The sequence below is a fragment of the Nicotiana tomentosiformis genome, chromosome 10 (assembly GCF_000390325.3).
Source record: "Nicotiana tomentosiformis chromosome 10, ASM39032v3, whole genome shotgun sequence".
NCBI lineage: Eukaryota > Viridiplantae > Streptophyta > Magnoliopsida > Solanales > Solanaceae > Nicotiana > Nicotiana tomentosiformis.
Window position 1 is genome coordinate 75,485,771 of NC_090821.1, and position 22,003 is coordinate 75,507,773.

Consider the following 22,003-nt stretch of genomic DNA (forward strand, 5'->3'; position numbering starts at 1 on the left):
AAAGCAAGATTTAGTGTTCCCTTGTTTTCCATAATTCGTTTACAGTATAGTCTTTTTGAAAGACATAAAACGCTTAATTCATATATTAAAATTTTTATTTATATTGATAAGAATTAATTCAAGTTAATAAGATATTAGTCATATATTGCAATACATTGCCTCGGATGTTGTTGCAAAAAACTTATTTAATAGTATGAAGATTTAAATAGTTAATTAAAATTCTAAAATATTTCTACTATTAAAAAGTAGGCAATCTTTCTTTCTTTCATTTTTTTATAAAATATTTGTACTCTTTTCTACAAAGTATAATTTAATTATTGTTTAAGCAAAAATAAAATTATAAAATGTACTATTAAGGCCTCAAAATTTTGGGAGCGAAAATAAAAACTTTTGTGCCCTCATGACAATACTAGCTCTTTGTACGCCAAACATTTGCATGGAAATAATTTTTTTCAAACAGATTTTCCATTACATTGGGCGATTGGGGAAGGGATAATGGAAATCGAAATCATATATAGACTCGTTATAATAGGATTAATACCATTAAATAAGTCACAAAAAACAAATGTTAACATTTCAAAGTTGTAGCAGAAATCAGAGGACTCTTTCTTCTTCTGCTAAACTGAGATTTGAGTATCAAACAGAACTTAGTAATGCAGATGAACTTGTGATGAATGCTTCATCTTTCCTCACAATTCTTAGCCTCTTCACGCGATCCGTAAACTGACTGTTCATGTAGTCATATAAAAAATAAAAGATTAAATTCTATGCACTGACGATATAACAGATACTTAAAACTTGCTAGCACATGACTAATAGTGTAAGAAAATCTTTACGCTAATAGCCAAATTATTCTTATTCATAAATAAAGGGGGAAAAAGAGAAGTTTTATAATAAAACTCACTTCCATGGAACATCTCCTACAGTCCTCCACTGCTCATCCCTCCCCTTGTAAAATACTGAAAATTCTGAACCATCTTGAAATAGCCTTAGCCCGGATATGGATTGCTTTCCTACACAAGCAAAATTATATACTTTCTCCGGTCCATATTATCTGTCTTTTAAAGTTTCCCCTTAATAAAGAGATTTGATAGCCTTAGTAGTAAGAGTACTTTTGTATATTACTTTTTACTTGTCTTTAAACATCTCACTTAATTAATAGTACACTAATTGGAACAATAAGAATGATATCACCACTCGACATCCGGTAAAATCCGGCCGACGACCAAAAGTGAGCATTCAATTACCGACTACATGGTCGCGTTTTGGATGGTTATTGGTCATTACCGACCGAAAATGGTCGGTTTTTTCGGACGGTTTTAAGCGAATATTTAGTAGTGATATGAAAAGGTAACAAATGATTACATCTTATTTTTCTAAAATGTCCAATATGTTGGATAATTCAGTTTGCAAAATATGATTTTCTTATTAAATCTTTGGTACTATAGAACATACCAAACATGTCTTCTAGTTGTATTGCAAGGCTAGAATAGTCTGAATGTTCAAGAATGCAAATTTTCCTGCCAACAATCACTCTATCCATGTTAACTTTCACATAAGCCCAACTCTCTTTGCTTTGAATTCCTTCAGCTTCATCATCATAACTTTCAACAAAATTCGTAGGATATTGATCTGTTCTTGAATTATTCCTTAGTTGGGGATGCAGATGTTGCCAATCCATCAACTCGTCATAGCCACCTAACAGTAAGTACTAAATGATGAGCAATCTCACATTTAATTTTTTGGGAAAAAAATAGATGGTGAAAGACCTAATAAGCAAATAAGTTTGATCGGATACTGTATGTATATGATCATGTGTTATGTTGCTCCGACTCTTCAAAAATATCGTTGGGTGCGTAGCGGATCCTCCAAAAGCAGTATATTTTTAGATGATCCGACACGGGGCGGTAGCATTTTGGAGACATGTGTAGGGGTGGAGGTAGAAGCCCAAATACGGTTTCGACCGAAACCGAATAGCTTTTATTCAAACAGTGTATTTGTATTGAAAAAATAATTCAGTACGTACACGTTAAATTTAGAATTAGTTATTACTAATTAGCATTTAAAGTTGTCTTTGTAAAGTTTAGTACCTATAAAGTTGAAATCATGACTCGTCGTTCTAATATTGCTAACATTTTTGTCTAAAACTTCAAAGGAGACAAAGGTAAACTAAATGCAACTCAATAAAATCTTGTTAATTTAGAATGTAACTGCAAGAACCAAACATGGAAAAAATGGGAAACACATACATACCATGAACAGATGGATAATAGGCCTCTGGTTGCAAAACTCTAAGGCTAAGCCCCAAATCAATAAAGTTACCATTCTCTCTATTGCCTTGATAATAAATAGAAGGAATAGTAGCATGGTTTAGGAGATAGTCAGAAGAATTAGAATCCATTATTTGACTCTTTCACAAAACAAATATTGCTATGTTTGTGTAGATAGAAGTAAACGTGATGCTTGAAAAAAAGAGACATATATGCTCTATATAAAGTAGTAGTACAATTATTTAGCGGCGAATCCAGAATCTAGAAGTAGTAGGTTCAAAATGAGCATAGGCCTATATATTATATATATGCATGCACATTTTTGCATATACATACACACTTCGAGCAAAATACACACTACTAAAAACACGAATTTTTCATGGAATTCAAAAATTAACTCATCAGAAACGTTTCTAACGAGATTTTCTGACGAGCCAATTTCTGACGGGACATCTATCAGAAATTTGCTTTTTTTTAGCAGTGACAATGGATTCAGTTGAACTTACAGAATGACCCTATTTTCTCTTGTACAGTTTATGTCCATGCAAAACAAAACCGAGGTCCTGCAAGAAAATAAATAAATCTAGCTAGGCTCAGAGAATGCAAACAAGAGCAGGGACATGGAAAGAGAAGGAACTCATTGCCCATAATCAATCATTGTAGTGTTAGTTAATTTTTTTGTATTTTATTTCTGACATTTATAACATGGAAAATCTAAATGGATCAAACAAAGAACAAGTGATGGGCTCCAATAATCCAACAAAAGTAGGGCTGATATGTTGCATACCTTTAACATTCAGGCCTTCAATCTGTGACAGTCATCTGAAGCAGCCTAACATGCTTGTATGTCTATAGTCAGTAGCGGAGCCATAATTTTTATCAAGAAAATTATAAATATAATGAAATAAACATACGGAGAAATCAAAGAAAATATTTAATATCTACTGTATATAGATAGAAATAACTTTTAACTTGTATATACAATTTAATTTTTCGGGAAAAAGAGGTTCGGTCCTAACTCCACCTCTGTTTATAGCTCAACAAGCCTTCAACTAGCATCAGGGACAAGATAACTCGATCCGTCATTGTTTAGACAACATATGAAGAAATCATCTAGGATTTTATTGTCTTTATACTGATATTTAAACTCTGGTCTCTTTATGATTTTTACTCATTTCATTGATCGATAGGTCGTATTTTTGCTGGATTGTATCTTTTGACATTCTTATTTCTTTTCCTTTTAAACCTTGCAATTTCCTCTTATATATCTTGTGATCCCAACCCATATATGGCCATTGATTCAATGACACCTCATATATTGAGTGTCTGCAAAGTCTAACATGAGTAAGACTGATACATTTAGTTTTGCAAAATATAGCCATTATTTCGTTCAAGCATGTTGCACTATTCATCTCTACAAGTTGCAAACTAGGACTTGAGCGTAGCACTTGTAATTGCGTTTTGGACACTCTTTATAAACAAATTAAACATATATGACGGTGGGATTAATAAACTAGGCACAAAAAAGAGGTTTTTTTTTTTTTATAATTATTCATTAGTCTTGACTAAGTAAACCATCCTAATACCTTAATTTCTTGGTGTTACAAAACTTCTTATAAATTTCGAGGACTTTATAGCCAATGAATCTGTAATTTTGTTTGCATAAATTAGTATAGATAGTTTAACCATATTTTACGCAAATAGACAAAGTGAAGATAAGCTCAGCCACACAAGAAATTCTTTTAATTATAACACCTACAACAACAACAACAACCCAGTAAAATCTCACTAATGGGGTCTGGGGAGGGTAGTGTGTACGTAGACCTTACCTCTATCCCGAAAGAATAGAGAAGTTGTTTCCGAAAGACCCTCAGCTCAAAAAAATAAAAAGACAAAAGGGGCAAAAAGGGAGACAATATTAGTATCACAACAACAATCATAGGATAAATAAGAACACCATGAAATCCAGAAGAAAGATGCAAAGTAAAGGGAGACAATATTAGTAAATATTAGTATCACCATAACAGTCATAAGAAAAATAGGAACCTCATGAAATCTAGAAGAAAGATGTAAAGCAAAAGCGATAGCTAGTAAATAGGACCTGCACTGAAAAGAGAAATAATAAGCCACAACATTCCCACTAGTTATCTTAGAAAAAAAAATCCTACATGGCTAGTCCCACCATGTTACGAAGTAAGGCACGACTCAACTACCTCCTAACCTACAACCCCAATACTCAACCTCTACATCTTCCTATCAAGTGTCATGTCCTCGAAAATCTGGAGCCTCGTCATATCCTGCCTGATCACCTCTCCCCAATACTTCTTAGGCCGCCTTCTACCTCTTCTCGTACCCTCCGTAACCAGCTGCTCACACCTCCGTACCGGAGCATCTGGGCTTCTCCTCTGAACATGTCCGAACCATCTAAGCCTCGCTTCCCGCATCTTGTCATTAATGGGAGCCACATGCACCTTCTCCCGAATATCATCATTCCTAATCTTATCTATCTTAGTGTTCCTGCACATCCACCGCAACATCCTCATTTCTGCTACTTTCAGCTTCTGGATATGTGAATTCTTAACAGGCCAACACTCAGCCCCATACATCATGGTCGGTCTAACCACCGCTTTATAAAACTTGCCTTTGAGTATCGGTGGCACTCTCTTATCACACAGGACTCCAGATGCTAACCTCCACTTCATCCATCCTACCACAATACGGTGTGTGACATCCTATTCGATCTCCCCTCCCCCTGGATAACCGAACCAAGGTACTTGAAGCTACCTCTACTCGGGATGACCTGCGAATCAAGCCTCACATCCACGCCCACTTCCCCTGGCTCAGCGTTGAACTTACACTCCAGGTATTCCGTCTTCGTCCTTCTCAGCTTGAAACCCTTAGACTCAAGAGTCTGTCTCCAAACCTCCAGCCTCTCGTTAACACCGGCTCGCGACTCATCAATCATAACTATGTCATCGGCGAATAGCATGCACCATGGCACATCCCCTTAAATATGGTGTGTTAACGCGTCCATCACCAGGACGAATAAGAACGGACTGAGCGCAGAACCTTGGTGTAGCCCTATTACAACAGAAAAATACTCAGAGTCGTCTCCTACTGTCCTAACCCGAGTCTTAGCCCCATCATACATATCCTTAATCGCCATAATATAGGGAACCGACACACCTTTTGCCTCCAGGCATCTCGAGAGAATTTCTCTAGGAACCTTGTCATACGCTTTCTCTAGGTCAACAAACACCATGTGCAGATCATTCTTCCTCTCTCTGTATAGTTCCACCAACCTTCTAACAAGGTGTATAGTTTCTGTAGTCGAACGACCCGGCATGAATCCGAACTGGTTGTCGGATATAGACACTGTCATCCTCACCCTCGCTTCAACTACCCTCTCCCACACTTTCATGGTATGACTCAGTAATTTGATACCCCCTATAATTGTTACAACTCTGGATATCACCTTTGTTCTTATACAATGGAACCACCGTACTCCACCTCCACTCATCCGGCATTCTTTTCCCCTTAAAAATAATATTAAACAACCTAGTCAACCACTCCAAACCTTCTCTCCCCACACACTTCCAAAATTCCACCGGAATCTCATCTGGCCCGGTCGCTATGCCCCTACTCATCTTACGCATAGCTCCCACGACCTCCTCAACCTCGATACGCCTGCAGTACCCAAAGTCACGGTGATTCTCGGAATGCTCTAATTCGCCTAGCACAATATCCCGATCCCCTTCTTCATTCAGAAGTTTACGAAAGTAAGTCTGCCATCTCCTTTTAATTATAACACCTATATAACTAAATATTTTAAGGTAAAAATAAGATAACTGTTTCGTGATATAACATTTAAATAATTTCGAGTACGATGTCTTTGCACATTAGAAGGTTGCCCCTTGCAAGATTGTCTGGACTTAGGAGGTTCACCATTATGAGCACAAATTGTAGTTTTATGGACCCTCCAATAGTCCAATTAAACCCGAATTATTTGCACCCGTAGCTAGTTTTACCTGGCCATTTAAGTTATATTCGGCGCTTTCACATTATTTAGCTTATTCCCAAACAGGCTATAAATTTGTAAAAATCTATAAACTTCAGTTGAGTTTTTGACCAATATTGTCCCTTATCTTTGAGGCTAGGTCTATTTTGGTCCCTCAAATATAACCCTGAGCATATTTAGTCCCTTAAATATGCTAAACTGGAGCACCTTTAGTCCCTTAAGTATGCTAAAGTGGAGCACCTTTAGTCTCAGCGACACAATATGTTCAAAAACTAACGGTGTTACCCAACTTTGATTCATGAAGCAAATCTTTTGCTCTAAAGCAAAATGTATCCTCTCATTTTATTGGATAACGCAAATTATCACTTTAATTCCTCACTTTTAGATAATGTCTTCTAAAATTTTGACCTTGAAAATATCCCCTTCTGTGTCAGTTTTCAATGAGAAAATGACACTGTATAGCCGCTATAAAAATAATAGCCGAAAAAATATATACTCTGGACTATATTTGAGAGACCAAAATAAACCTACCCTCAAATATAAGGGACAATAATATTGACCAAAATCGGCTACCTGCACTTTACCCATAATACCCCCAACGAATGGCCAATTCTGTGGCCTTGTATTTAGAAGTTGGCCTTGTATTCGTTTTTTTAAATTTCTTTATTTAAATTTGAGATAAATAGAACAAGTTTAAATTATTTGTGATGGAATTAATGTAACAAAAAGAAATTGAAATATATATATATATATATATATATATATATATATATATATGCATGGACCACTTAAGTTGGCAACCAATTTTTTCATAGAATTTTATATACGACTGACCTTTCCTTTTCAAACATTCAACTAAAATCATAAATGCTAAAACTGCATATTCATCTGCCCCTTTCAAATGTTACATCATTCTTCCCTCTTCTCCGGAAACTCCATATATGAATTTCAATTTGGCAAAGGGCCAAATATGCTCATGTTGGTTAATTCTAAATATTTTTAAATTAATTAAAAATACCTATTACATATATCTGAAAAATAAATTTTTAAAGCATTTATTTTTTTGTACAAACTAGAAAAAACTGAAATTATTTTTACTAAAAACTGAAAAAAACGAAAATATTTTTTTTCCAGTTTTTACAAAAAAATTGCTTTAGAAAAAACTGAAAAATATTTTCTAAAACAATATTTTTGTAAAAACTGAAAAAAAGAAGCTGAAAATCAACTTTCTAAAGTAATATTTTTTGTAAAACCTGGAAAAAAAAATATTTATTTTTCCAATTTTTACAAAAAAGTGCCTTAAAAAAAGCTGAAAAATATTTTTGTAAAAACTGAAAAAATAAAAAGTAATTTTCTAAAGCAATATTTTTGTAAAAACTGAAAAAATAAATATTTACTTTTTTTTCAGATTTTAGTTTAAAATATTTTAGTTTTTAATTGCTTTAGAAAAATACTTTTCAGTTTTTACTAAAATATTGTTTTAGAAAATATTTTTCAGCTTTTTAAAGTAGTCTTTTTTGTAAAAACTGGAAAAAAAATATTTTTGTTTTTTTAAGTTTTTAGTAAAAATGTTTTTTAGTTTTTTCCAGTATTTACAAAAAAAATATTTTTTGGGTATGAGTAATGAGTCTTTTTAATTAATTAGGAGATATTTAGAATTGACCAATAGGACGATGACACGTGTCCCTCCGTTTAAATGAGGGGTATATTTGAACCCAAAGTATGACTGCAGGAGTATAGATAACCCAATAGTATAACGAGGGGTATTCTTAGACCATTTTTGAAAGTAGAGAGGTATATTTGACCTCTGCCAATTTCAATTTGATCTCCATTGGAATTGGAATATAAAAAGGCAACTCGGTGCACGAAACATCCTGTGTTCATACAGGGTCCGAGAAAGGGTCACACCCCAAGGGTGTGATATAGACAGTTGATGCAAGCATAAGTGACTGATTCGACGATTCGAACCTATAACCTATATGACAACATTAGAATATGAAAAAAGAAAAAAATGGAAGATGAAGAAATGAATAATGGATTTAACTTGCAACGATGGTGACACTGCTAGTGTAATTCATTATGTTACATGCCTTATTTTTTAGGTTATTTGTGTAAATTATTATGAACATCTACTTGACTATCTTTTAAGTGACCAAATCGAGTTAAAAATAAATTACATAGTTTAAAAGATAGCAAGTAACCGTCCAATAAAAGTAAAGTTAGTAACTTAAAAAATAAAACAGATTATTGGCTATGACCAATTAAAATATACGGATAACGTAAAACTTATTTATATTATTAATATAAATAAGTTAAATACTTTTTCAGAAAAGATCAGAGACCAATTCTCATCAACCTGCTTATAATTTGTTGTGAACTTGTGACTGCTTAATTGGTAACCCTTTTTTTTCTTCCTCTTTTTGAATATATATATGATATGTGGATTTAACCATGCTCAAATGATGTAGCTCATATAAAGGAGTGAATGACTAAAGGTTGTTTATTAGTATAATTATGAATTCAACTCCAAAATAGTACTGAGCAATGACTTTATGAATTACAGAAGTTGACAGCAAAGTCAAAAGGAAAAATATAATCATAGGTTATTATCTTTTTCTTTACCCCAGAATTCAAATTGACCTAAAAACAAAGTTACCAATCAATAGTTACTAGTTAGACAAACTGTCTCTCAAACAATTATTAGAATAGGTAAAGGGAGGGTGAAAAAGTACAAAAGGAATATATACAAAATAAAGGTACAAATAAAAGACAGCAAGTATTTTGTTTGCAACTAACAGAACCGAAACAAGAAGGAAAAAAAAAACTTAAAAACAACACATAGAAGAAGACAGACAACTGTGTTTTGAAAAATCAATACTTCCTCATTTGTCCTGTTTGGCCTCCCTCCAAGAAATCCAAAATAGGAAGCAGCTTTCAATAAAAACCACAGTTTCATATACACAAAAAATCAAATATTTCAATTGAATAAATGACAAAAATGGTCCTTATTTTGGCTAGTTTTAAAGTAGTCCCTAAAATATATACTCCTAATACTTTTAGTTGTTTTTCAAAAAGTGAACACTTTTAGGGTGTGTTTGGTATGACTTCTTATTTTACACTGTTTGGTTGCACAAAATAATTTGAAAAATATTTTCCTACATATCACATTTTTCTAAAATTGAAGGAAAATGACTTCCCTAGAAAAAGTTAAGAAAATATTTTCGAAAAACTCCATCTACTCTCACATCTAACCCCAAGCCCCTCCCCCTTCTCTAGCCTACCCTGCCCCTTTTCCAAAAAGATTTTTTTTTCTTTTCCGTCACCGTCCACCTACCCCACCCTACCTACGCAATTGTTTTTTCTTTATACCTTTTTTTTATTTTTGAATTTTCTATTTTTTCGTTTTTTTGCACCCCACCGCCACCCCTGCATTTTTATTTTTATTTTTGTATTTTAAATTTTCTGTTTTCCTCGGAAAATATTTTCCGTTATATCAAACACACCCTTAATCTCTATCAAAATAACAAATTCTGCCTGTTAGATTTTATGAAAACTGTAAAAAGTTAACTACAAACACAGGACGAAAATCTCGTTAAATTTTAGAAATTGTAACAAAATAACAGTACAAAATATCAGAAAAAGACCAAAAATAACAACAACTGCACCTCCAAATATAAGTTCACGGACTTTTTTCCCCATAGTTCCTGTTAAATATTTGACAGAGACCGAAAAGACTAATTTTTAGCAAACTTAAAGGATCAAAATTGCTCAATGTTATATTTAAAGGACTATAGTGAATCAATCTCAAACATAGGACACTCTTTTTGTCATTTTCGCATTTCCATTTGTATACAAATGATCAAAACCTTTGAAACTATGATTCCTTTGTTCTCTTCTCCCTTGTGATCTCTCTAAGATCATATCACATCTCATATTTCATTTTCTTTACACTATGCCTATATCAACAATTGATCATTCAAAACTTAAAAAACCAAGAAACAAACCAAACTCAACCAACAATACAAATGATTCTAAAAGTTTTTTCAGTGCAAAGCCTAAAAATAAGAAGAAATTTATGTCAGTGAGTTTTGGAGGGCTAGGATGTAAAGGAAAGTTAAACTCGCCGCCGGTGTCGGCACCGGCAGTTATAAGATCAGCAGCACAATGGGAGAGTACTAACCAAATGAGGAAGAAAAATACAAGGAGAAATAAGACCACATTGTCAAGTAAAAGTACTAGGAATCTAGCTAATGTTGTTGTTGATATTCCTGATGTTTGTTGTGCTCCTCCTGGGATTGGTTCTGCTTCTGATGTTGCTCCTAGACCGAGAACCACTTCTCAAAGATCAAACAACAGAGAGGTAAAAGACTTATTATGAATTTAAGTTATATATATTCACTTTAGTTTTAAATGTTATAGCAGTTTTCTTCCCATTTATTTTATGTGACGGTTAATACTTATTTAATAGAGTTACCCTAAACTACCTTAGAAATAATCTAATAGTGTAAATAGTTTTTTTAACATCGTCGCTGCGCAGAGTGGCGGATGGAGGATCTCCGCGAAGTGGTTCAAAATGAAAAAAGTTAAAAAAGATTATAGCTATAGGAATTAAATCTATGACCTTACAAAGGTTTTGAACCTTCTTGACAACTAAGCTATACTTTTGGGTTGTGTCAAAAAATTCAAAACTTAGTATATAAAGGTAAAAAGTAGTTACTCCCCTCTAAATCCGCTCCTGACTGCATAGAACTTAGATTATTTTAGAAACAAAATGCACCTGTTAAAAGGAATGAGATTGTCTCCCCCTGATGCCTCTGGTATACGGGTAGGCAGGGATGTCAAACGGTGCAGTGCGATTGCGGACATAAACCCGTGAAAATTTCAACCTCCCCGCATCACATAATTTATTGTTTTCAACCCACCCCGCACTGCTTAATTTTTCTTTTCTTTTTTGAATGAATTTGATAGTAAAAATTAAGATTCATAAACTTCTTTTTCGATTTTTCTTAAATAGTATTAACTTAATTTAAACCCAAATCATATACAAGCACCTCCCTAACAAAACCAAAGTGACAGTGTCTTGCAGTTGTTACCATATCAAGTAATGGTTTATCTTTCTTTTTTTTCACTAATTGTTTGCAATTTAGGAAGACTTTTCTAAATTAATGAGTTTTATGTTTAAGTTTTTGTCTTTTTTAATTACAATTGCTATAAGCTTGGTTGTTTTAACATTTTATATTCCTGTTGCAATGTAATCCCCAAATCATCAAGAAAGGAAAAGTACAAATAGCTTGAGTCCATCTTATTTATAAAGGTGAGAAACCATGTAATCTAATAAGTAAAATAATATATACTACAACACTAGTAGACTATTATAAGCAGCGTCAATGTAAAATTTTGAATCAGTATATGTTTCTTGGCCAAACCCGCAGCCATACTCGCGTCAACCCGCACCCTCCCCGCAACAGCAATTTTTTTAAAAAAAAAAAAATTCAACCCACCACGCCTCGCACCGTCACAAATCCTCCCCGCACCGCATAGGTTCAAACCCGCACCGCCCCATAATACAAGAATATGAACATGATATGGACTTTGTAGTTCACAACTAGAGGGGTTAAGAATTTAAATTTTATAGATTCGGGTTCGGGCTAGCACTCTCATTTGATTTACTACGTTCGAAATAGACCATTTGTACTTATTTAGTAAATTTTTCAATGCATATATAAAGGTATAAGCTAAAGTTACTGTGTTCGGAAACATATACAGTACCTTCGCCCCTGGTTACAACCATTTTCTATTCGGTAAGACCATGTTGACTACTCTATTCTATTTAACTGCATTAGCTTTATATATGGCTTACAGTTTAAGGACCCTAATTTTTAGCTCATAATAATATCTTAATCCTTGTCTGGTTATTTTTTGAAATGTCTATAGTTTCCATGTTGTAAAATGAATGATCAAACTCAGAATAGCTATAAAATTTCTCTGTTCTTGTCTATATTAAGCTCTTATAGTTTCCGAATATATGGACATAAAAGGCAGCAGTTCTTCTGTACTATATTAAGCTCCTTCCTTTTAATGTCACAACTCACTAACAGAAGTTTACTAAATTGTGTATGTTTTAAATTGTATCCGAATAGCATTCTCGCGTTGCAAGGAGAACTGCAAATGGGGAAGAAATTTCTAGGTTGCATGCCTCTAATATAAGGCACCAATGTCCCCGTTCTCATTGTCGTCCTCCTGTAAGTTAAAAACTTATCCACACCTGATGTTTACACCAATTGTGTCCCTATTTATCACTTGAACGTTTATCATATGATCAAATTTTGTTCTCACTCGAACGTTGCAGATCCTCAGACAGAACCTGCACTTTGCTAGAGATTTAGATGGTGATGATCAACATGGATCCTGGAGACTGGATGTAGATGATATGTCATATGAGGTTCGTGTTTTAAGTACACGGGACAGTATAAAAAATTCTTTAAATTGTCGATGTATATAAGTTAATTTCCTTACGATATACATATGCAACGAATTGAAGTGATCTAGTCTTTTGGTGTTTTATTTTGCAGCAATTGGTTGAATTGAGTGATAGGATTGGGTATGTAGGCACAGGTTTAGCAGAAGAGAAGATAGTCCAATATATAAGAAAGTTTAAGCTCTCAACAATTGACTCCTCTCCGCTTCTCACCTCCACTGATAAAGCCTGGAAATGTACCATTTGCCAAGTGAGTTCACTATTCCACTTCTTTTTCCTCCTTATTAAATTTTTTTCGCAACGATAAGAGTTGCCACCATGAAACCAGGAGGTTACGAATTCAATCTGTGCAAACAGCTTCTTGCGGAAATGCAAGGTAAAACTGCATATAATTGAACCAATGTGGTCTGGCCCTTCCCTAGACCCAGCACATAAGAAACATCTTAACACACCGGGTTGCCCTTTTTATTTTTTGCGCAATGATGATAAGAGTTGTCGCCATGCGAACAAGAGGTAATTCAAGCAGAAATATAATGTAAGACTACATATGGACCCCAATGTGGTCTGATCCTTCCCCTAACCTCGCATATAGCGGGAGCTTAGCGCAGCTGACCGTCCTCTTAAAACATTTAGCACACAATAACAGAATATTACTGATATTAACATTCTTTTTGACAATAAATATTATCTCTACAGGAAGGATACAAAGTTGATGATGAAATAGGAAGACTTGAATGTGGACACTACCATCATATTGAGTGTATAAAGAAATGGCTTAAGCAGAAGAATACATGTCCAGTGTGCAAAAGTGCAGCAGTTTAAATGGTGTATCAAAGCTTTCATTCTCTTTTCTCTATTGTTTTCAAGATTTTGGATTAGACAAAAAGAGTTTCAAGATTTTTATCTTCTTTTATTTAATCAAAAGAAATTTTTGCCTCAGAATATAGCCAAAGAGCCTTAAATTCAGAGGCATAAATTGCTATTTGGTTTTATTTTCTCGTATTGGTTTGTTAGAAGTGAGATTGTATGATGTTCTTACACTTCAATTTTATGCTGGTTTTGAAAATTGTACTAATACGTTTGTTATACAATTCCCCTTCTTTTCTTTTAACATTCTTCCCCTTTGTTTGGCTTTGCAAGAGATTATAAACCTGCCCCTTCTTCACTTAGTTTCTGCTAACCTTCACGCAATACAGGTATAAAAAACGGAAGCAAATGACCACGAACACTAGTGAGTTTAAGCAAAAGCTAGTGAGTTCATCTGAACTTGTACCTAATATTGTAGCTCTTCCACTAGCTAAACCCTCCGCGACTAGAAATCAAATCCAACCATTTTGAGAGATTTTTTGTCGGGGCACATTTTGATAATTAGAACAGAAAACTAACCCAAAAATCTGTGATGACTCGATATGCCATTTTTAATTTTAGCCTTCATTTTTGGGTTCCGAGACCTTGAATAGCTCTGTTTAGCCTTCCTCAATTTGCATGCATAGTCCGTGTCTTTTTCCGAATTTTTTTAATGTGAAATACTGAAGAAAGTTTTGCCTTAAAACTCATTTGAGTTGACTACGGTCAATATTTTGTGTAAACAGACCCGAATTAGTGGGACATGGGCGTGTGCCCGGAATCGAATTCGAAAGTCTCTAACTTGATTTAACGTAATTTGTTGAAAACTAGTAAATTGAAGTCTAAAAGAATTTCTAACTTTGACCTTAGGTTGACTTTGTGTCACGACCCCAAAACCTAACGTGTCGTGATGGCGCCTATCGGTGGTACTAGATAAGCCGACCTTCCCAAAAATACTTCCAAACTAAATATAATATAAAAGTAAAGTAAGGCTTTCCATATCAAGAACTTTTCATAAAATCAAAGTTAAACTCAAATTTGGGATAAAGTGCGGAAAACGAGCCCCAAATATCGGGGTGTCACTAAGTCATGAGCGTTTAAGTATTTAAAACTATTACAGCCAATGTCTAAATATCAGTACAAAATGAAAAGAAATGTGGAAGGAATAACAAGGTTCTGCGGACGCTGGTAGGTACCTTGCAGTCTCCGAAACTCAACCAGGCATGGACTCAACAATCTTTGTGCTCAGACACACCTGGATCTGCACATGTAGTGCAGGGTGTAGCACGAGTACAACCAACTCAGCAAGTAACAGAAATAGATAAGGAATTGAGAAGTAGTGACGAGTTGTACAGAATAATTCAGTTGATAATTTTCACAGTTAAGAGTAAACATGAGCAAAAGATCAGTTGCATAATTACCAATTCCAGCCAAACAATTTTCAGCTAAATGCAGCAACAAAGTGAAATAGATAAAACCTCACTGACACTATCACTCAAACCCTCAATAACTCGACACTTAACTCTCAGCTCTCAATACACACGCTCAATAGGTATCTGCGCTCACTGGGGGTGTTCAGACTCATAAGGGTCTCCTACAGCCCAAGCGCTATAATCCGCACGGACAACTCACGTGCTGCACGGACTACTCACGTGCTATAATATCATATCAAGGCCTGCACTGACAACTCACGTGCCACCATATCACATCAGAATCTGCATGGACAACTCACTTGCTAAGGTACAATACCTCACAAACAGGCCCTCGACCTCACTCATTCATGAACCTCTCTAGTCTCATAGCTCTCAATAAAGAAAGGGAAAACAGCCCAAATCAAAGTGTTACAGTATATCATCAGGGAAAATAGCAGAGACTGAGGTAAACATGTACAAAAATCACAATGACTGAATATAACTACCATGAGCAGGAATATAGCCTAAGCATGATTTCTAACATGAAAGACAGTCAAGTTCTAGTAGACAGGAATGCATATAAACACAAATAAAGGCTATTAGGCTTCACAGTCTCCCGGGACAGACCTAAGTCTCAATCCCTCACGGCGTACACCCTCACGCCTATCACCTAGCATGGGTGTCACCTCCAAACAATCACATTATACCAAACTCTGGGTTTCATACCCTCAAGACAAGATTTATAACTGTTACTTACCTCAACAGTGTAGAACTCCTACTCCGGAATGCTCTTGCCACTCAAATCGGCCTCCAAACATCCCGAATCTAGTCACAAGCAATACAATACAATCAATATAGTCTAAAGGAATCAATTCCACAAGAAAAATACCAAATTATAGCCAAAATTCGAAATCAGCTCAAACCCGGCCCCCGGGACCACGTCTCGAAATCCGACAAAAATTACAAAAACCGAAAGCCCATTCACTCACGAGTCTAGTCATACCAAATTTACTCAAATCCGACAATAAAATCCCCTTCAAAACCTCAAAATTCCATCTCAAAAACTCTTCCACTTTTCCCCCAATTTTTTCACCGCAAATCACAATTTAGATGACAAAAATCACGATATAATCATGGAATTTAACCAAAATCAAGTGAGAAACACTTACCACAATCAACTCCACGAAAATCCCTTCAAGAATCGCCCAAATCCGTGATCTTTAGCTCAAAATATGAAAAATGAGCTCAAACTCTCGATTTGAATTTAACATTGTCTGCCCAGATTTTACCCTTCGCGAACGCGACCGTCCTCTCGTGTTCGCGTAGACCAACTTGACTGCCTCACCATTTTACTCTTCACGAACGTGACACATGCCTCACGAACGCGATGCTTTACAAGCTCAGACCTTCGCGAACGCGACCACCACCTTGCGAACGCGTAGAACAAGGACCTGGGGTCGCCAACTGCCTCACCCCTCTTCGCGAACGCGACCCTTCTCTAGCGTTCGCGATGCACACGCAGACCACATATTCGCATTCGCGTCCTCCCCTTCGCGAACGCAAGATCCCACTCGCGATCGTAAAAGAGGAAACCAGAAGAATGCAGCAGCAGATATCATCAATCTCACCAAGGCCAAGAATGATCCGTTAACCACCTGAAACTCACCTGAGGCCCTCGGGACCTCAACCAAACATACCAACGCATCCCATAACCTCATACAAACTTATTCGAACCTTCAAATCACCTTCAAAAACACCAAAAACACGAATTACACACGGATTCAAGCCAAATGAACTTAGAAATTTTCGAATTCCATAAATGACGAAACCTACTAAACCACGTCCGAATGACCTCAAATTTTGCACACAAGTCTAAAATGACACCACAAACCTACCCCAACTTTTGAAAATCCAATCCGACCCCGATATCAAAATTTCCTATACCGGCCAAAATCGCCAAAATTTTAACTTTCACCAATTCAAGCCTAATTCCACTACGTTCCTCCAAATCACATTCCGAACGTGCTCCTAAGTCCAAGATCATCTAACGGAGCTAACAGAACCATCAAAATTCAAATTCGAGATCGTTTACACATAAGTCAACATCTAGTTGACTTTTCTAACTTAAGCTTCTAATAAAGAGACTATGTGTCTCAATTCACTTCGAAACTACTCGGGGCCCGAACCAACTAACCCGATATATCATAATATATATGAAAAGCACAAAAGAAAGCAGAAATGGGAAAAACGGGACTATAACTCTCGAAACGACCGGTCGGGTCGTTACATCCTCTCCCTCTTAAATAATTGTTCATCCTCGAACGGGTCTAGAAACATACCCGGAGTCTTAAATAAGTGTGGATATCTGCTCCACATCTCCTGCTTGGTCTCCCAGGTGGCCTTCTCCACAGGCTGACCTCTCCACTACACTTTCACTGAAGCTATATCCTTTGACCTCAACTTCCAAATTTGCCAATCCAAAATGGCCACTGGCTCACATCATAAGTCATATCACCCTCCAACTGAACCGTGCTGAAGTCCAAAACATGGGACGGATCGCTAACGTACTTCTGTAGCATGGAAACATGAAACACTAGATGCATACTCGACGAGCTAGGTGGCAAGGCAAGCTTATAAGCCACCTCCCCTACCCTCTGAAGCACTTCAAAAGGCCCAATAAACTGGGGGGTTCAACTTGCCCCTCTTCCCAAACCTCATAACACCCTTCATGGGTGATACCTTCAGCAAAACCTTCTCCTCAACCATAAAAGACACATCACAGACCTTCCTGTTCGCGTAGCTCTTCTGCCTAGACTGCGTCGTGCGAAGCCGTTCCTGAATTAATTTCACCTTATCTAATGCATCCTGGACCAAGTCTGTACCCAAGAGCCTAGACTCACCCGGCTCAAACCATCCTACTAGATATCTACACCTCCTCCCATATAAAGACTCGTACAGAGCCATCTGAATGCTCGACTGATAACTGTTGTTATATGCAAAATCCGCGAGCGGAAGAAACTGATCCCATGAACCCCCAAAGTCATTGACACAAGCGCATAACATGTCCTCCAATATTTGAATAGTGCGCTCGGACTTGCCGTCCGTCTGAGGGTGAAAAGATGTACTCAACTCAACCTGAGTACCCAACTCTCGTTGCACGCCCCTCCAAAACTACGATGTAAACTGAGTGCCCCTATCTGAAATGATGGAAACTGGGACACCATGCAAGCGAACAATCTCTCGGATGTAAATCTCAGCTAACCGCTATGAAGAGTAAGTAGTGCCAACTGGAATGAAGTGCGCGGACTTGGTTAGCCCATCCACACTAACTCAAATAGCATCGAACTTCCCCGAAGTCTGTGGGAGCCCAACTACGAAGTCCATGGTAATCTGCTCCCACTTGCACTCTGGGATCTCTAACCTCTGAAGCAAGCCACTCGGTCTTTGATGTTCATACTTAGCCTGCTGATAGTTGAGACACCGAGCCACAAACCCAACTATATCCTTCTTCATCCGCCTCCACCAATAGTGCTGTCTCAAATCCTGGTACATCTTTGCGGCACCCGGATGGATGGAGTACCGCGAGCTGTGGGCCTCATCAAGAATCAACTCCCGAAACCCATCTATGTTGGGCACACATATCCGGCCCTGCATCCTCAACACGCCATCATCACCAATAGTCACATCCCTAGTATCACCTCGCTGAACCTTGTCCTGAAGAACAAGCAGGTGGGGGTCATCATACTGATGCTCCCTGACACAGTCATAAAGAGAAGACCTAGAGACCACACAAGCCAATACCTAACTCGGCTCCGAAATATCCAATCTGACAAGCTGGCTCGCTAGGGCCTGAACATCCAATGCCAAGGGTCTCTCTACTACTGGGAGATATGCTAAACTCCCCAAACTCTCCGTTCGGCGACTCAAGGCATCGGCCACCACATTGGCCTTACCTGGATGGTACAAAATAGTGATATCACAGTCCTTGAGAAGCTCTAACCATCTCCGCTGACGCAAATTAAGATCCTTCTACTTAAACAGATGCTGCAAACTCCGGTGATCAGTATAGATCTCACAATGAACCTCATAAAAATAATGACACCAAATCTTCAAGGCATGAACAATGGTTGCTAACTCAAGATCGTGGACATGATAGTTCTTCTCATGGGTCTTCAACTGGCGCGAGGCATAGGCAATCACCCTACCCTCCTGGATCAGAACACATCTAATACCTACCCTCAAGGCATCACAATATACGGTGTAAGAACCTGAAGCTGATGGCAGAACCAACACTGAAGTTGTGGTCAAAGCAGTCTTAAGCTTCTGAAAGCTCTCCTCACACTCATCCAACCACCAGAATGGAGCACCATTTTGGGTCAATTTGTTCAAAGGCGATGCAATAGATGAAAATCCCTCCACAAAGCGACGGTAATAGCCCGCCAAACCATGGAAGATCCTAATTTCCGTGGCTGAGGATGGTCTAGGCCAACTCTGCACCGCCTCTATCTTCTTCGGATCCACCTGAATACCGTCACTAGACACCACGTGCCCCAAGAATGCTATGGAACCGAGCCAAAACTCATACTTGAAGAACTTTGCATAAAGCTTCTCCTCCCTCAATCTCTGTAATACAATCCTCAAGTGTTGGGCATGCTCTTCCGGGCTACGAGAGTACACCAGGATGTCATCAATGAATATAATAACAAATGAGTCCAAATAGGGCTGGAATACACTGTTCATCAAATGCATGAACGTTGTTGGTGCATTGGTCAGCCCAAAAGACATCACTAAGAACTCATAATGGCCATATCGGGTCCCGAAACCTGTCTTAAGAATATCCGATTCTTCAGTTGGTGATAACCGGACCTCAAATCAATCTTAGAGAACACCCTCACCCCCTGAAGCTGGTCAAATAAATCATCAATACGAGGAAAAGGATACGTGTACTTGACTGTGACCTTGTTCAACTGCTTATAATCAATGCACATCCTCATGGAACTATCGTTCTTCTTTACAAATAGAACCGGTGCACCCCAAGGTGACGCACTAGGCCGAATAAACCCCTTATCAAGGAGTTCCTGAAGTTGTTCCTCCAACTCCTTCAACTCCACTGCTGCCATACGATACGGTGGAATAGAAATGGGCTGAGTGCCCGGCACCAAATCAATACCGAAGCCAATATCCCTAACAGGCGGTATGCCCGATAGGTCTACAAGAAACACATCCGGAAAATCTCGTACCACCGGAACAGAATCAATGGTAGGAGTATCTGCACCAACATCCCTCACAAACGCCAAATAAGATAGGCAACCATTCTCAATCATACGTTGAGCCTTCAAATATGAAATCACCCTAGTAGGTACATAATCTATAGAACCGCTCCATTCAACCCTCAAAAATTTTGGCTTCACCAATGTCACGGTCTTTGTGTGACAATCTAGAATAGCATGACATGGAGATAACCAATCCATACCCAATATCATATCAAAGTCAACCATACTGAGCAGCAAAAAGTTCTACTCGGGTCTCTAGACCCCCAATAGACACCACACATAACCGATGCACGTGGTCCACAATAATAGTATCGCCTACCGGAGTAGATACATGAACAGACGAGACTAGAGACTCACGGGGCATACCCAAAAAATGAGCAAAATACTAAGAAACATATGAATAAGTGAAACCAGGGTCAAATAATACAGAGGCATCTCTGTGACAAACTGAGACAATACATGTAATCACAACATCTGAAGCAATAGCATCTCGTATAGCAGGGAGGTCATAGAAACGGGCCTGGCCACCACATGATCTACTTCCCCCTCTCGAACGACCCCTAACTGACTGGGCTCCACCCCTAGCTAGCTGAGCTCCACCCCTGGCTGGGTGGGTGGGTGGTGGAGGAACTGGTGCTGGTGCCATCGGACTCCACTGTGGAGTCCTACCCAATAGCCTAGGGCAATCTCTCATAATGTGACCAAAATCTCCGCACTCGAAACAACCCCTCCTCTGACGAAAATGCTGCTTTTGATGCCCAAAAGAGCTACCCGGGGATATCTGAGCGGACGGGGCATAATGAGAACTCTGCTCTGGTAGTGCACTGAATGATGATTGGCCCTGCTAATGACTGTGAGAACCATGGCAGATGATGCACCATGGTGAAATGGCCGAGTTGTCTGAGCTTGTCTCAAATGATGACCTCTATCGTGCTGGAACTGACCCCCAGAAGGAGCACCACTGAATCCACCCTGACCACGAGGCATCTTGGCCTCCCTCTCACCGCGAACCATCTCAATCTGCCGAGCAATGTCGACAACCTCATCAAAGGTAGCACCAGACACCCTCTCTCTGGTCATAAGCAACAGTAGCTGAAAAGTGAGACCATCTATAAACCTCATGATCCTCTCACTGTCTGTGGGAATCAACTAGATAGCATGACTGGCCAACTCCGAGAATCGCATCTCATATTGCGTCACAGACATATCACCCTGGCGAAGCTTCTCAAACTGTCTGCACAGCTCCTTTCTACGGGATTGAGGCACGAACTTCTCTAGAAAGACCACGGAGAACTGCTTCCAAGTAAGGGGTGCTACGCCAATAGGCCTATGCCTCTCGTAAGTCTCCCACCATCTGAGTGCAGCCCCAGAAAATTGAAAAGTAATGAATGAGACCCCACAAGTCTCCAGAATACCAGTTGTACGAAGTATCCTTTAACACATGTCCAAGAAGTCTTGGGCATCCTCTCTCTATGCCACTGAAAGGTGGAGGCTGGAGTCTCCCAAACCTCTCCAACCTACGGTGATCATCCTCGGGGATAGCATGAACCACATAGTCCTAAGCAGCTGCAACCGGCTGGGCTGGTGGTGCCCCTGGTGTCTGGAGTCCCTGAACAACCTTCTCGGGTGTGCGAGCGGCGGGAGTCTGAGTGCTTCCCCCGGCCTGAGAAGTGGTTGCGGCTGTCGAGATAGTGACCGCCTAAGCA

General features: G+C 38.1%; 2 protein-coding genes across 2 annotated transcripts; one reads left to right on the top strand and one right to left on the bottom strand.

Annotated features, from left to right (window-relative positions):
• Positions 1–451: 451 nt before the first annotated feature.
• LOC104120401 (auxin-responsive protein IAA32-like) lies at positions 452–2,409 on the bottom strand. The gene is made up of 4 exons (XM_009632158.4): positions 2,254–2,409; positions 1,456–1,698; positions 905–1,013; positions 452–727 (listed from the first exon to the last, which is right to left on the bottom strand). The coding sequence occupies exons 1-4, from the start codon at positions 2,399–2,401 to the stop codon at positions 637–639; spliced, it is 591 nt and encodes a 196-aa protein (XP_009630453.1). The 5' UTR covers positions 2,402–2,409; the 3' UTR covers positions 452–636.
• Positions 2,410–10,154: 7,745 nt separating this feature from the next.
• Positions 10,155–13,877, top strand: LOC104120393 (E3 ubiquitin-protein ligase MBR1-like). The gene is made up of 5 exons (XM_009632150.4): positions 10,155–10,648; positions 12,429–12,530; positions 12,638–12,730; positions 12,861–13,016; positions 13,463–13,877. Exons 1-5 carry the CDS (start codon positions 10,241–10,243, stop codon positions 13,586–13,588), a joined length of 885 nt encoding a protein of 294 aa, XP_009630445.1. The 5' UTR covers positions 10,155–10,240; the 3' UTR covers positions 13,589–13,877.
• The last annotated feature ends 8,126 nt before the right edge of the window (positions 13,878–22,003 follow it).